Source organism: Rattus norvegicus, chromosome 18 (genome assembly GCF_021556685.1).
Source record: "Rattus norvegicus strain SHRSP/BbbUtx chromosome 18, alternate assembly SHRSP_T2T, whole genome shotgun sequence".
In the NCBI taxonomy this organism is placed as follows: domain Eukaryota; kingdom Metazoa; phylum Chordata; class Mammalia; order Rodentia; family Muridae; genus Rattus; species Rattus norvegicus.
This window is the reverse complement of record NC_141551.1, coordinates 527,495-545,265: the sequence shown is the minus strand read 5'-3', so window position 1 is coordinate 545,265 and position 17,771 is coordinate 527,495. Positions and strand designations below refer to the sequence as shown.

The window sequence follows — 17,771 nt, the reverse complement described above, 5'->3', positions numbered from 1 at the left end:
GGTGAAGGTGGATAAAGGACTGAAGGAACTGAAGGAGTTTGCAATCCCATAGGAAGAACAACAATATCAACCAGCCAGATACCCCAGAGTTCCCAGGGACTAGACCACCATCTCAAGAGTATAAAGGGATAGATCTATGTCTCCAGCACATATGTAGAAGAGGATGGACTTGTCAGGCATCAATGAGAGGAGAGGCCTTTGGTCCTGTGAAGTCTCAATGACCCAGTGTAGGGGAATGCCATGGCAGGGAGGAGGAATAGCTTGGTTGGGTAGAGGTACACCCACATAGAATCAGGGGGAGGGGAGTTGGGATAGGGGATACCAAGAACGGTATAACATTTGAAATGTAAATAAAGAACTATCCAATCAAAGAAAAAAAGTGAATGTGTGAGTCACAGTGCATTCAAATATAAATGTTACTAAATGCTTATTCTAAGGACATATAAGAATGAAGAATCCTTATATAAAATGTAAAACCAAGATAAAGGTACTTAACATGTTAACTATTAAGAAGATACTAATCAATCTGTAACAATTTAAGACACCTAATGATTAATGTAAGTCAGACCAAAACACTAAGTAGAGTTTTACAAATCCCTTAAGTAGAAATTACGAAAAAAATATTTCTCACCTGCAGAAACCAGGTTGTTATAATTCTCTAACATGACATCTCTGTACAAAGTCCGCTGAGCAGAATCCAGACATTCCCACTCCTCCCTAGAGAACTCTATAGCCACATCCATGAAAGTCAATAGACCCTGAAATTAAAATTAACAGTATCCCTTTTTATCCATTATCCAAGTGCTATATTTCACCCAAGGAAAGATTCATTAATTATAGAACTTGGTCTGGTATAAATAACTAGTATACATTTTTGATAAATTGTGCTCTGAATGAAAGAATGCTGTGCAAAGAATCTTTGCAAAGATTCAATATGCTATCAGTTCTCAACCTGTGGGTGGTAACCCCTTTGGAAATGAAACTGCATGACCCTCTAGTATATAAAATGGTAGTTGCCTATGGTACCAGAAAACAGAGGTATTTACTTTCTGCCCCATACAATAGAAAAATTGCAATTATGAAGTAGCAATAAAAATAAAATTATGGTTGGGATCACCATGACTTGAGGAACCCTAATAAAAGGTTGCAGGAGTAGGAAAGCAGAGAATTACTGCCTTGGGACTGAGATGCAACATTCATGAAACATGAGCCTTTATCTCAGGTAAATAATGACACAAGCGACTCTGTAGAATTATACATTCCCCTTTGCCATCATGTAGATTCAGCTTTGTTAGCAGAAGCTTTACAAGATTTTCAGAATACATTTCCATATATATATTGAAAAATAAGTAGCCTGCAATAAGTAAAAACCTGTCTTTAGCACACCATTGACATAAGTTTTGAAAACTTAATTCTGAGAGTCATATGAAAAAATAGTGCTGTAAATGTGAGTCAGCATAGGAAAGTTTGTAAGTTTTGGCAATGAAGATTCTGTAAGAATACTCAACCTTTCCCATCATCATGCATACATTTACCTGACAAGAAACCATCTTTCCTTTCTCCTTCAGAAGGGAATATCTCACAGAAGTTCACATTTCACATTCCACAAAGTCACTCTGTACTTAGAGCAGGTCCTCCTGTTCCTTGTAAAACTGAAGAGCAGAAAGCAGGAATCAAAACTAACCACTCACTGTGACTCGTCTCAGAGAAGAGATGGGGAAAAATGATTTCTATAGGCAGAAATAAAACAAAAGATTTTCTTGTTCTGAACTTAGGTGCTGTTTTTCTAGAAAATGGAGTCTTCTCTACTGACCTGGAAATGCGGCTACAGTGACCTGCTATAAACCTAATTCAGGCAGATCAGAGTTGTAAATGCAGGCTGAGCAGAGCCGTCAGCTGAAGATGATGGTCACCTTTTCTTTCCTTATATTTATCTCAGATGGTTATTCAAAATCAAGTGGAGGCATCTCTTTTCAATAATTGCCAGAATCTGTGAGGTGTTCACAGCTGAAGGCATTTTTCATGCTGGGTATGCATTAGAGTTTCCTGAGGCTGAGAAAAGCAAGTCAGTCAGTGCCTGTCTCACCAGTCTAAAAAGAGATAGTAGTTTTGGAGTTTATGTCCTGTTCTAAGAGGCCATGATGTTGTTGTTTTAAAGGTAGACACATGCTTGTATTTTCGCACCAATTTCCTTTTAGCAGTGACATCTCTTGTTTTGGATTAATAATTAAATACTCATATATTCATACCTCAGTATCTGCATCTTGTTTAATACCTTCAGCTGTCACAGAAGGCAGCTGAACTTCATGCTCCTACAATATCTTCCCTGGTGGCACTTTTGGCTGATAAGTGGCTGAAAATACAGTTATATTAAAGATGGCTTTACCAACCAAGGGCATTTAATTTCTACAAAAAAAATATACTAGACAACACAAGGAGACATGTTTTTCTCTGCTGGAAAACTCACCCTAATGGATTAACAACAGACACTAGAGGAAATGCTAATAGAAACACAAATTGTGCCTCAAGGTTCTGTGAAATTTTCTATATATTTCTTTATTTCTTTTTCCTCTATTATTCTCATATTATTTTTAATACTTTACACCTATATACCATGTAATTGAAGATTCAGATGTTTCAGGAATGCAAGATGTAGAACTAGTCTAAGAGAAGATTTCCAGTTTTATTGTGTACCTTTAAATTAGTACAATCTAGTAGTTAGAACTATACTAGAAATTCTTAGGCAAATGGATGGACCAAGAACGTATCATCCTGAGTGAGGTACCCCAGTCACAATACAACACACACGGTATGGAATCACTGATAACTTGATATTAGCCCCAAATCTCAGAATGCCTAAAATACAATTCACAGGCTAAATGAAGCTCAAGATAAGGATGCTTGCAGCGAAACATCAGACTGAGCACACAGACCCCTCTGGAGGAGATAGAGAAAGGACTGATGGAGCTGAAGGGGTTTCTAAAACCATAGGAAGAAAAACAAGATCAACTAACCAGACACCCCAGAGCTCATGGGGACTAAACCACCAACCAAAGAGTGCACATGCAGAGACCCCTAGATCCAGACACATATGTACCAGATGATATCATTGTCTGGCATAATTAGGAGGAGAAGCACATATTCCTGAGAAGACTCCCTTCCTCAGTATAGGGGAATGGCAGTTGAGTTGTTAATGGGTGGGTTGAAGTGGGATCTTCTTCATAGAAGCAGGGAGAGGGTGGAGGAGGGATGAGAGAAGGGGGATAATATTTGAAATTTAAATTCGTAAAATATCTGATTTTAAAAATATAAAGAAAAATGCTGTACCTAAGAATATCTAGAGGCATGGCACAATATCGCCAGATGAAAATACACTGCCCAAGAAGCTTTCAGTTCTAGGAAGATGGAAGTTGCTATCTCTTAAAATGTATTGTATTGTATTGTAAACATTCTAAAATAGAAACACATTGGTTTAATAATTGAACACTATCTTTGTATGCTCTTGCCTCCAATAAATACTTAGCTCTGATTCTGCATGTTTTAACACATTCTTTTAACTCTGGCTCTTAGGAGTCAGAGACAAGTGGATATCTGTGATTTGATAGGACAAGTCTCACACATGTATGTAGAAGCACCCCTGAATATTCTATTACTCTAACTACAAAGGATCTTGAAAACTTGTCGTGCATTTTTATTTGTTCATGCTCTTCTTGTTTATATACTCAGCCTCCTACTGCTGTTCATCTTTCTTTTTCTGTTATGAAAAGAGTGTTTTTTATTTGAGGCATAGTAATTTTCTCAGTATATTTTGTTCTACATTTTTTTACTTTTATGGTTCTACCACACATCCATTTTCAGCAGTCGTATCACATCATTATTTATACAGTGTGTTTTATTGACTATCTTGCTTGTCTTAAATTAGAAAGCCATCGTATATGCAAGCAACCAATCCCTGACATTAGTAGTGATACTCTGTTATGCTTGCAGACAGGAACCTAGCATAACTGTCCTCTAAGAGGCTCTGACTGAAATAGGTACAGATACACACAGCCAAACTTGTGATGGTGAGTAGTGACCCTTATGGAAGTGTGAGGGAAGGATGGGAGATCATGAATGGAATGGAACGCAGAGGCATGACCAAGATATTCTACTGACCTGGAATCCAGGGACCTATCAGAGACTGAACCACCAACCAAGAAACATACAAGGACTGAAACATGTCCCCTGGTACATATGCTGTGGGTGTGCAGCTTAATTTTCTTTCGAGTCCAGAAAAAAGTGTTACCGAGGCTCTCACTAAAGTTGTAGCCTGATTGAGCTTTATGGCTAATATCAACAGTATCAGTTGATCCACTCATGGTATCAGTAAGTGTATATACCATGTGGTTATCTCACTCAGGATGATATTTTGTAGTTCCATCCATTACCCTAAGATTTTTATGAAGTCTTTGTTTTTAGTAGCTGAGTAGTACTGCATTGTATAAGTGCACCATATTTTCTATATCCTTTCCTCTGTTGAAGGCATCTGGGGTCTTTTCATCTTTTGGCTATTAGAAATAAGGCTGCTATGAACATAGTGGAGCATGTGTCCTTGTTATGTTTTTGGAGCTAATTATGGGTGTATGCCCAGGAGTAGTATAGCTGAGTCCTCAGGAAACACTTTGGCCAATTTTCTGAGGAACCACCAGATAGATTCCCACCGTGGTTTTTCCAACTTGCATTCCCACCAACAATGGAGGAGTGTGCCTCTTTCTCCACATCCTCGCCTTCATCTACTGTCACCTGAGATTTTATCTTAGCCATTCTGACTGGTGTGAGGTGGAAACTCCCGGTTTGTTTTGCTTTGCATTTCCCTGAAGAGTAAAGATGTTAAACTTTTCTTTAGGTTTTTCTCAGCCATTCAGTACTCCTTAGTATAAAATTCTTTGATAGATCTGTACCCTTTTTTTAAAGTAGGATTATTGGCTTCTCTGGGGTCTAACACCCAGACTTCTTTTTATATATTAGTTATTGGCTTTCTCTTGGATGTAGAATTGGTAAAGATCTTTTCTCAATCTGTTGATTGCTGTTTTGCACTACTGACTGTGATGATTGCACATGGGAGGGCTCATGGCTTCAGACGTATATATAGCAAAGGATAGCATTGTCTGGCATCAATAGGAGGACAAACCCTTGGTCCTGGCAAGACTTGTTTCCCGAGTGAGTGGAAAACCAGTGTTTAGAGGTAAGAGTGGGGAGGTAGGAGAGGGAGTATTCTCAAAGAGACGGGGTGGGGGAGTATTAGAGAGGGGGAACTGGGAAAAGGGATAACATTTGAATTATACATACATAACATATTCAATTAAAAAACTTAGGAGAGAAGAGCTAACGGTGGTGGTGCATATTTTTAGTCACAGAAACTGGGAGGTAGCATGAGATAAATCTCTGATTTCAAGGCCAGTCTAGTCTACAGAGTGAGGTCCAGGTCGTCCAGTGCTACACAGAGAAACCCTGTCTCTGCAACTCAAAAGCCATAAGATTTTAATTCATTCTGAAGCCAATCAGGCCTTTGAGATGTGAGAATTTTTAAATATTTAACTGTCAAATATCACAAATAATTATGCATGCATGCAGTGGGAACTACAGTGTGGAAAGAGGCTTCAAGATGTGAAGGTGCAGACATGTGACTATACATCACACATGACAAGTACTCACCATGATGGTGGTAAAACCAAAGACCCCTCAGGTTTAGAATGTTATCTCTGAAGATTACTTTGTTATTCCCAGAGTACATGACAACGCTTTCAATGACCTCTTACTGTTCATCAGTAATAAAGGAAGGGTCCATAGAACAGAAGACCCCATGGGTAAACCCAGGAATGCACCAGAAACATACTCTCTGCTCTGCCCACATTTCCTCTTCTGATCTGAAAGATCAGAATTCTCACTACTTGACTGATTCATAGTGAATGACATAACAGAACATTCTTTTATTACTTAAATTAACATTCTCTTGAAAATAAAAAACAAATAAACACAACAGAAAAAATAAAAAAAAAACCCTTGTAATCTGTCCATAGTATTTGAGTCCCCTATTCATTAAAATTACTATATGCTAACAAAACATTAAAAATTAATGCCTCATTGCCTTTACGTTGAGGTTAGACCTAGTGATAGGTGGAAGTTGAGCTTCTAGTACAAAGAATATTTTGTAGAGGAATTTAGGCATGGATAGGAATCAGAAAGGGGACCTCTGTGGTTGTCGCAGGAAAACTGGTATTATAGATGTTTTGAATTTAAAAGAAAGTAAAGATATTTAGCTTTAATAATTAGAAAAATGGTAAATTCAATTTCAAAGACTGGCTGAAGAGGTGGCTCAGTAGATGAAGTGCTTAAAGCACTTCATCTTTGAGAGAGGGTCTGAATTCAGATTTTCAGTAGCCCATAAAATCAGGAATGGTAGGTGTTTTTCTGTAACCACAGCACTAGGAACATGGAGTAGTGAATAGAGACTAATTCCTAAAATTCCATGGTCAGCTGCTGTCACCAAAATTGTGAGCTCCAGGTATTATGAGAGACCTTGTTCCAGAAAAACTAGAAATACTAGAGCATATTAGTATCCAGAAGGCATATGATTTTGTCTTTTGCCTGCACAATTTAAGGGTTATATGTATGTAGCTGGTATTTATATAGGAACTTGAGATTCAAAACTTTTTGTCCTCGTGCTTTGCCTGGTGCTTTTACCCACTGAGTCATGACACCATTCAAGATTAAGTACAATTTATTAATCTTTTATGAATTAATGTTAATTATTAACTCAATTGATAAAGAATAATAAACTATGCTTCCATAAACATACCCAAAGGAAATGAATTTTCAGTAGTTATTTTAGTTCACAAAATTCATATTAATTTATTTACCTATATTAAATATAAAACATTAAATATAAAACATTTCCCATAATTATTGATATATAAGTTATTTTAGCAATTCAGTAATAATTATTCCGACTGATTCTATTTCACCATATAATCAAGTTAGTATAACTGATTTGAAAAATTTTTATGGTTTTTTTTCTATTTTGTTTTTGGCTAGTGCTTTTTTTTAATTATTTTATTTATATTTTATTTATTTACATTCCAGTCATTGCCCATGCACTTGGTGCCCCCCATACTTCTCTATACTTTATCCCCTTTCCATATCTGAGGACATACCCCCAGCAGTCCTCCCCCTTCACTGGGACCTCAATGATCTCAAGGATTAAGAATATCTTCTCCCATTAAGGCCCAAACAAGCAGACCTCTGCTATACATGTGACAAAGACCTTGGATTGGGTGTAAGAGTCTGCTTCTGGCTTGGATAAGGGCACAGGAGCAGCAAGTCTGCTGCGTCTGAAATACCACCGGAACCTGAAGGGACTGACCAGATAAACATTTCTCTGCACCCAAATCCCATGGGAGGGAGAGCTAAACCTTCAGAGAGGCAGACACGCCTGGGAAACCAGAAGAGACTACACTCTGCCCACATCTCTGACTCTAGAGGAAAACACCAAACGCCATCTGGAACCCTGGTGCACCGAAGCTCCCGGAAAGGGTGGCGCCAATCCTCCCACTGGTTGCTGCCCCAGGGGAGAGCTCATGAGCAATACCCCACAAGCAAACTCGAGCCTCGGGACCACAGGTAAGAGAAACTTTCCTGCTCCAAGTAACCTGCCTGGTGAACTCAAGACACAGGACCACAGGAACAGCTGAAGACCTGTAGATAGGAAAAACTACATGCATGAAAGCAGAACACTCTGTTCCCATAACTGGCTGAAAGAAAACAGGAAAACAGGTCTACAGCACTCCTGACACACGGGTCTGTAGGACAGTCTAGCCACTGTCAGAAATAGCAGAACAAGGTAACATCAGAGACAACCTGATGGTGAGAGGCAAGCTCAGGAACCCAAGCAACAGAAACCAAGACTACATAGCATCATCGGAGCCCAATTCTCCCATTAAAGCAAACATGGAATGTCGAAACACACCAAAAAAGAAAGATCTAGTTTCAAAATCATATTTGATCATGATGCTGGAGGACTTCAAGAAAGACATGAAGAACTCCCTTAGAGAAACACAGGAAAACATAAATAAACAAGTAGAAGCCTAAAGAGAGGAATCACAAAAATCCCTGAAAGAATTCCAGGAAAACACAATCAAACAGTTGAAGGAATTAAAAATGGAAATAGAAGCAATCAAGAAAGAACACATGGAAACAACCCTGGATATAGAAAACCAAAAAAAGAGACAAGGAGACCAACAGAATACAAGAGATAGAAGAGAGAATCTGAGGAGCAGAAGATTCCATAGAAATCATCGTCTCAACTGTCAAAGATAATGTAAAGCAGAAAAAGCTACTGGTCCAAAACATTCAGGAAATCCAGGACTCAATGAGAAGATCAAACCTAAGGATAATAGGTATAGAAGAGAGTGAAGACTCCCAGCTCAAAGGACCAGTAAATATCTTCAACAAAATCATAGAAGAAAACTTCCCTAACCTAAAGAAAGAGATACCCATAGGCATACAAGAAGCCTACAGAACTCCAAGCAGATTGGACCAGAAAAGAAACACCTCCCGTCACATAATAGTCAAAACACCAAACGCACAAAATAAAGAAAGAATATTAAAAGCAGTAAGGGAAAAAGGTCAAGTAACATATAAAGGCAGACCTAACAGAATCACACCAGACTTTTCGCCAGAGACTATGAAATCCAGAAGATCATGGACAGATGTCATACAGACCTTAAGAGAACACAAATGCCAGCCCAGGTTACTGAATCCAGCAAACCTCTCAATTAACATACATGGAGAAACCAAGATATTCCATGACAAAACCAAATTTACACAATATCTTTCTACGAATCGAGCAATACAAAGGATAATAAATGGTAAAGCCCAACATAAGGAGGCAAGCTACACCCTAGAAAACGAAGAAACTAATCATCTTGGCAACAAAACAAAGAGAAGAAAAGCACACAAACATAACCTTACATCCAAATATGAGTATAACAGGAAGCAACAATCAATATTCCTTAATATCTCTCAACATCAATGGTCTCAACTTCCCAATAAAGGGACATAGATTAAAAAACTGGATACGCAATGAGGAGCCTGCATTCTGCTCCCTACAGGAAACACATCTCAGAGACAAAGACAGACACTACCTCAGAGTGAAAGGCTGGAAAATAACTTTCCAAGCAAATTGTCGGGAGAATCAAGCTGCAGTAGCCATTCTAATCTCAAATAAAATCAATTTTCAACTAAAAGTCATTTAAAAAGATAAGGAAGGACACTTCATATTCATCAAAGGAAAAATCCACCAAGATGAACTCTCAATCCTAAATATCTTTGCCCCAAATACAAAGGCACCTACATACGTAAAAGAAACCTTGCTAAATCTCAAAACACACATTGAACCTCACACAATAATAGTAGATTTCAACACCCCACTCTCATCAATGGACAGATCATGGAAACAGAAATTAAACAGAGACGTAGACAGACTAAGAGAAGTCATGAACCAAATGGTCTTAACAGATATTTATAGAACATTCTATCCTAAACCAAAAGGATATATATTCTTCTCAGCTCCTCATGGTACTTTCTCCAAAATTGACCATATAATTGGTTAAAAAATGGGCCACAACAGGTACAGAAAGATAGAAATAATCCCATATGTCCAATCAGACCACCACGGGTTAAAGCTGGTCTTCAATAACAATAAGGGAAGAACGCACACATATATGTGGAAGTTGAACAATGCTCTACTAAATGATAACCTGGTCAAGAAAGAAATAAAGAAAGAAATGAAAGACTTAGAATTTAATGAAAATGAAGGTACAACATACCCAAACTTATGGGACACAATGAAAGCTGTGCTAAGAGGAAAACTCATAGCTCTGAGTGCCTGCAGAAAGAAACAGGAGAAAGCATATGTCAGCAGCTTGACAGCACACCTAAAGCTCTAGAACAAAAAGAAGCAAATACACCCAGGAGGAGTAGAAGACAGGAAATAATCAAACTCAGAGCTGAAATCAGCCAAGTAGAAACAGAAAGGACCATAGAAAGAATCAATACAACCAAAAGTTGGTTCTTTGAGAAAATCAACAAGATAGATAAACCCTTAGCCAGACTAACGAGAGGACACAGAGAGTGCGTCCAAATTAACAAAATCAGAAATGAAAAGTGAGACATAACTACAGAATCAGAGGAAATTCAAAAAAAATCAGATCTTACTACAAAAGCCTATATTCAACAAAACTTGAAAATCTGCAGGGAATGGCCAATTTCCTAGACAGATACCACGTAGCGAAGTTAAATCAGGAACAGATAAACCAGTTAAACAACCCCATAACTCCTAAGGAACTAGAAGCAGTCATTAAAGGTCTCCCAACCAAAAAGAGCCCAGGTCCAGATCGGTTTAATGCAGAATTCTATCAGACCTTCATAGAAGACCTCATATCAATACTATCCAAACTATTCCACAAACAGATGGACACTACCGAATTCCTTCTATGAAGCCACAATTACTCTTATACCTAAACCACACAAAGACCCAACAAAGAAAGAGAACTTCAGACCAATTTCCCTTTAATATCGACAGAAAAATACTCAATAAAATTCTGGCAAACCGAATCCAAGAGCACATCAAAACAATCATCCACCATGATGAAGTAGGCTTCATCCCAGGCATGCAGGGATGGTTTAATATACAGAAAAACATCAACGTGATCCATTATATAAACAAACTGAAAGAACAAAACCACATGATCATTTCATTAGATGATGACAAAGCATTTGACAAAATTCAACATCCCTTCATGATAAAAGTCCTGGAAAGAATAGGAATTCAAGGCCCATACCTAAACATGGTAAAAGACATATACATGAAACCAGTTGCTAACATTAAACTAAATGGAGAGAAACTTGAAGCTATCTCACTAAAATCATTGACTAAACAAGGCTGCCCACTCTCTCCCTACTTATTCAATATAGTTCTTGAAGTTCTACCCAGAGCAATCAGACAACAAAAGGAGATCAAGGGGATACAGATTGGAAAAGAAGAAGTCAAAATATCAGTATTTGCTCATGATATGATAGTAAATTTAAGTGATCCCAAAAGTTCCACCAGACAACTACTAAAGCTGATAAACAACTTATGTTAAACAACTGATAAACACACCTATGGTCACTTGATTTTTGACAAAGGAGTCAAAACCATCCAATGGAAAAAAGATAGCATTTTCAGCAAATGGTGCTGGTTCAACTGGAGGTCAACATGTAGAAGAATGCAAATCGATCCATGCTTATCACCCTGTAAAAGGTTAAGTCCAAGTGGATCAAGGACCTCCACATCAAACCAGATACACTCAAATTAATAGAAGGAAAACTAGGGCAGCATCTCAAACACATGGGCACTGGAGATAATTTCCTGAACAAAACACCAATGGCTTATGCTCTAAGATCAAGAATTGACAAATGGGATCTCAAAAAACTGCAAAGCTTCTGTAAGGCAAAGGACATCGTTGTTAGAACAAAACGGCAACCAACAGATTGGGAAAAGATCTTTACCAATCCTCCAACTGATAGGGGGCTTATATCCAAAATATAAAGAACTCAAGAAGTTAGACTGCAGGGAGACAAATAACCCTATCAAAAATGGGGTATGGAGCTAAACAAAGAATTCACAGCTGAGGAATGCCAAATGGCTGAGAAACACCTAAAGAAATGTTCAATATCTTTAGTCATAAGGGAAATGCAAATCAAAAAAAAACCCTGAGATTTCACCTCACACTAGGGAGAATGGCTAAGATCAAAAACTCTGTTGACCGCAAATGCTGGTGAGGATGTGGAGAGAGAGGAACACTCTTCCATTGTTGGTGGGATTGCAGACTGGTACAACCATTCTGGAAATCAGTCTGGAGGCTCCTCAGAAATTGGACATGAACTAACTGAGGACCCAGCTACACCTTGGACATATAGCCAAAAGATGCCCCAACATATAACAAACCCACATGCTCCTCTATGTTCTTAGCAGCCTTATTTATAATAGCCAGAAGATGGAAAGAACCCAGATGCCCTTCAACAGAGGAATGGATACAGAAATTGTGGTACATCTACACAATGGAGTACTACTCAGGTTTCAAAAACAATGACTTTATGAAGTTCATAGGCAAATGGTTGGAACTGGAAAATATCATCCTGAGTGAAGTAACTCAATCACCGAAAAACATACATGGTATGCACGCACTGATAAGTGGATATTAGCCCAAAGGCTCGAATTACCCTAGATGCACAGAACACATGAAACTCAAGAAGGATGACCAAAATTCAAATGCTTCCCTCCTTCTTTAAAAGGGGAACAAGAATACCCTTGGGAGGCAAAGTGCAGAACAGAGGCAGAAGGAACACCCATTCAGAGCCTGCCCACATGTGGCCTATACATATACAGCCACCAAACGAGATAAGATGGATGAAGGAAAGAAGTGCAGGCTGACAGGAACTGGATGTAGATCTCTCCTGAGAGACACAGCCAGAATACAGCAAATACATAGGCGAATGCCAGCAGTAACCCACTGAACTGAGAATGGGACCCCCGTTGAAGGAATCAGAGAAAGGACTGAAAGAGCTTGAAGGAACTTGGGAACTCATATGAACAACAATGCCAACCAACCAGAGCTTCCAGGGACTAAGCCACTACCAAAAGACTATACATGGACTGACCCTGGGCTCCAACCTCATAGGTAGCAATGAATAGCCTAGTAAGAGCACCAGTGGAAGGGGAAGCCCTTGGTCCTGCCAAGACTGAACTCCCAGTGAACCTGATTGTTGGGGAGATGGCGGTAATGTGGGAAGGATGTGGAGGGGAACACCCATATAGAAGGGGAGGAGGAGGGGTTAGGGGGATGTTGGCCTGGAAACCCGGGAAAGGGAATAACAATCGAAATGTAAATAAGAAATACCCAAGTTAATAAAGACGGAGAAAAAAAAAGAACTGAAGAAACAATATTTTCTGGGCTTCCAGGAAAATAATCATTTCTGAATTTTAAGACTTGTACCAATGTCATAGCTTAGTTTATGAATATATTAAAGACAACAATTCTAAGAATTGGGTTTATTTAGAAAAGGTTCTTTCTGTGAATTTATGTCCATAAGATGTTATCTGTAAAGACTTGCTGATGTAATAATTTTTGTTTAATGAACTATAATTTTCCACCTTAATAAGAAAGTATGAATGAATTTCATTTGAAAGACTGAAAATACTTCTTTAAACAAAAAATTGTTGTCCTAAACGTGTCAATGGCAGAATATCTCTAGCAATGGAACTGATGCTGTGTCGAGGCAATATTTAAAACAGAAAAAAACAAACAAAGGGACCTGTTTCAAAGATAGGACCTACTAGTGTTCTAGTGATTGATCTGCAGTGTTGACACACTGCACCCAGGAAGCTCAGCAGGATCATTACACACAGATTAGCAGATTAACAAGGAAGCCAGTTTATACCAACAAACCAGAAGAGACTCAAGGTTAGTGTGAGTGAGTGTGTGTGTGTGTGTGTGTGTATGTGTGTGTGTGTGTGTGTGTGTGTGTGTGTGACTAAGTACTTTCTTCATCTTTGTAGATAAAGTTTCTTTATGGGAGTAATTCTTAGGACAAAACTTCTATGAGCAAGAGTTGTATGATATACAATATAAAGCACACTGCATGAATATGAATATTTTGGCCAATGGAGAAGTTGTTATGTTAAAGCTTCAACCCTCTCCTCCACAAATGGGTCCACATAGGATTTTTCACTAGAACAGAGACTAGGTTCTTTGAAATGTCAGTGAATTTATGCCTAAAACTTATACATACATGCATACTCACACACATACACACACAAACACATACACACACAGGCAAACAAACTCAGATAGCCTTATGGTGTCCTTGGATCACCATATATATGCTTCATAATTACTGTCTGGAATTTGTCTAAAGCAATCAAATTTATGCTTTTGGGACAGGTTTCTCTTGGCATCATCAATCAGGAAATGGAATATATGAATGACTTCATCCTTGCACAAAATAGATACTAATCGCACTAAGGTAGTAGTAATGAAAAACTTGTAATACATTTATTAATGATTGTGACAAAGAAGGGATTAGTTTCAGATTAAAAATTACTCTATAAAAGCTTAAAGACAAACACCACAATAAAACCTACAGAGAATATATATCACAAATCCAAATATTCTACCAAACTAAACTATATAGAACTTTAAACAACAAGTTTGTATAAGAATAGTTATTAATATTATTTTGGCTTAAATGCTTAAATTTTAAAATACTGTTATTTAATGAGTTTGAAAATGAAATCTATACTATCACTAATCAATGGTGTCAGATTAATGCTGGGTGAAGTTTTTCATAGTTTATAGCTAATAAAACAACTTAAAATGTTGAAAGGGTCATTTCTGAATAAAATATTTCCAACTACTATCAAGTATATGCCTACCCTATGGGAATTATTTATAATGCTTTAGGTTTCAATAATATTTTTAAATAAATATTTCTATATAAATATGCATAAAGTAATTACCTATTAAGTTAGTCTTATGCATGGAGAAAGTTGATTCAAGGTTTGAACTTGTTCTAAATGATTAGCCATACTGTTTACATTTGTAAGGTTTCTCACCAGTATGCATGGTATTTGAAGATATGATTCCTTTGAACAAATATTTACATCCATTACATTAGTAATGGTTTTTCTACTTAACGGATACTGTGGGAACCTTGAAGAGGTGAGGAACAGGAAAAGTATTTCTCACATTCATTATACTTATAAGGCTGCTTTCCAGGATGGATTCTTTGATGAATTTGAAGAGTTGAGAACCAGGAAAAGACTGGCCAACTTTTTTCATTAGTGAAGATTATCTCTTCTCTAGATTCTATACTGAACTTAAAAGATTTGAGGACTTGGTAAATGATATTCTACAGTGATTTCATTTAAATGTTTTTTCTCCAGTATGTAACCTGTTGTGACTTTTATGACTTCAGTTGTCTGTAAAATATTCCCCACATTCATTACACTTGCAAGGTTTTTCTCCTGTATGGATTGAGTAGTGAATTTGAAGACTTAAGGAGTTTGTAAAAGATTTTCCACATCCATTACATTTGTAAGATTTGTTTCGAGTATGGATTATATGGTGAACTTTAAGAGCTGAAGAACGTGTAAAAGATTTCCCACATTCATTACATTTATAAGGTTTGTCTCCCCCATGGATTTTGTGGTGAGTTTTAAGATTTGAAGGATGTGGAAAGGATTTCCCACATCCATTTCATTTGTAAGGTTTGTTTCCAGTATGGATTCTGTGGTGAACTTTAAGACCTGAAGAGTTTGTAAAAGATTTGCCACATTCATTACATTTGTATGGTTTGTCTCCAGCATGGATTCTGTGGTGAGTTTTAAGATTTGAAGACTGTGTAAAAGATTTGCCACATTCATTACATTTGTAAGGTTTTTCTCCTGTATGGATTCTGTGGTGAATTTTAAGACTTGAAGACTGTGTAAAAGATTTCCCACATTCATTACATTTGTAAGGTTTGTCTCCAGTATGGGTTCTGTGGTGAGATCTGAGTTTTGAGTATTTGATAAAAGATTTGCCACATTCATTACATTTGTAAGGTTTTTCTCCAGCATGGATTCTGTGGTGAATTTTAAGGCTTGAAGACTCTGTAAAAGATTTCCCACATTCATTACATTTGTAAGGTTTGTCTCCAGTATGTATTCTGTGGTGAATTTTAAGACCTGAAGACCATGTAAAAGATTTCCCACATTCATTACATTTGTAAGGTTTTTCTCCTGTATGGATTCTGTGGTGATTTTGAAGACTTAAGGAGTTTGTAAAAGATTTTCCACATCCATTACATTTGTAAGGTTTGTTTCCAGTATGGATTCTATGGTGAACTTTAAGAGCTGAAGACTGTGTAAAAGATTTCCCACATTCATTACATTTGTAAGGTTTTTCTCCCGTATGGATTCTGTGGTGAATTTTAAGACTTGAAGACTCTGTAAAAGATTTCCCACATTTATTACATTTGTAAGGTTTGTCTCCAGTATGTATTCTGTGGTGAATTTTAAGCCCTGAAGACTGTGTAAAAGATTTCCCACATTCATTACATCTGTAAGGTTTTTCTCCTATATGGATTCTGTGGTGAATTTTAAGACTTGAGGAGCATGTAAAAGATTTCCCACACTTATTACATTTGTAAGGTTTGTCTCCAGTATGAAATCTGTGATGAATATGAAGATTTGAGAGACCTGTTAAGGATTCCTCCCATTCGTTATATTTGTAAGTTTTGTCTCTGGTATGGATTCTGTGATGAGCTTTAAGTCTTAGGAATTGTGTAAAGATTTTTCCACATTCATTACACTTGAAAGTTGTCTCTTGAGTAGAAATTCTATAGTGACCCTTAAGATTTGAGGACTGACTTCTCTCAGGAAGAGAATCTGGAGATTCCTGAGCTGCTTGAGGAATGAAACAGATGACTTTTGCAAAGAAATCATTTCCATAATCACCTATTTCATGTTCTTCATTGTCATATCTACATTCCCAGAATTTCTCTCTATGTAGATCTGAAACGTCATTACATGCAAATCTTTGTATTATTTTCTTGAGAAAATAATCCTGTGTAAATACCTTTGAGAATAGCTTCTTTGTAGAATCACAACACAGACCTGAAATTAACGAGAATATGTCATTATATGACACTTTGCAAATGGTTGAAAATCATATATATATATATATATATATATATATATATATATCATCATGGCAGAAACATGCAACACCAAACTGCACAAATTTTGTCCAAAGAAACAAATATCATAGATATAATGTACATTAGGAGATATTTCATGAAATCTATGATATATTTTATATAAGTGAACTTCATCAATAATAACTCAATGGCAAATACATCAACAAGGTATTTTTCTTTATATGACTTTTTATTTATTCTTTATTTTTTCTACAGAACAAAATATACCACATCAAGTTCCACCCTATAACTGTTGCACATCAAATACCAGTTGAGACACTCCCAACACCAAGAAGATATCCCAATCCACACAACAACCACTCTACCAGATCACCCCATTCCTTGAGGCCTCAAGTTTCTTGAGGATTAGATATATCTTCTATGGCTGAAGTCAGGCCCTGCAGTGCTCTACTATAAAGTGTTGGGAGACTCATATCCACTGGTGAATGTTGGCCGGTTGGTGGCTCAGTATCAGACAGATCTCATGGGTCCAGGTTAGTTGACACTTTCACACTTCCTATAGGGTTGTCCTGCTCCTCATTTTCTTTAAGTATTTCCTTAATTCAAAAACAGGGGTAGAAATCCTGTGGAGGAGAGAGCTTGACCCTCAGAAGTACAGACACTCCTGAGAATCCATAGTCGACAAAAACATTCTGCCCTCATTCCTGACCCTAGGGGACATCGCCTAGGCACAGGGATATAGCAAGAGTCAGGGGCAGGACCCTATGAGATCCAGCTGAAAGAAAACAGGTCAACAGGAGTGCTGTCACAGAGGCCTACTGGAAAGACAAGCCACTTTTACAGTCAGGAAGACAAGCCAACCCAAAGACAACCTGTTGGTGAGAGGCAAGCACGGGAACATAAGCATTAGAAACCAAGAATACTTGGCATCATCAGAGCCCAGTTCTCCCAAAAAAGCAAATACTGGATATACAAATATGCTGGTAAAT

General features: G+C 37.5%; 1 protein-coding gene across 1 annotated transcript in view; it reads right to left on the bottom strand.

Moving 5' to 3' along the window:
- Positions 1–17,771, bottom strand: part of LOC147999636 (uncharacterized) — a 43,364-nt gene that overhangs the window by 14,323 nt on the left and 11,270 nt on the right. Inside the window, 2 exon segments of the mRNA XM_087593645.1 lie at positions 15,069–16,321; positions 16,406–16,525. Of these exon segments, the coding sequence (XP_087449771.1) occupies positions 15,069–16,321; positions 16,406–16,525 (1,373 nt within the window).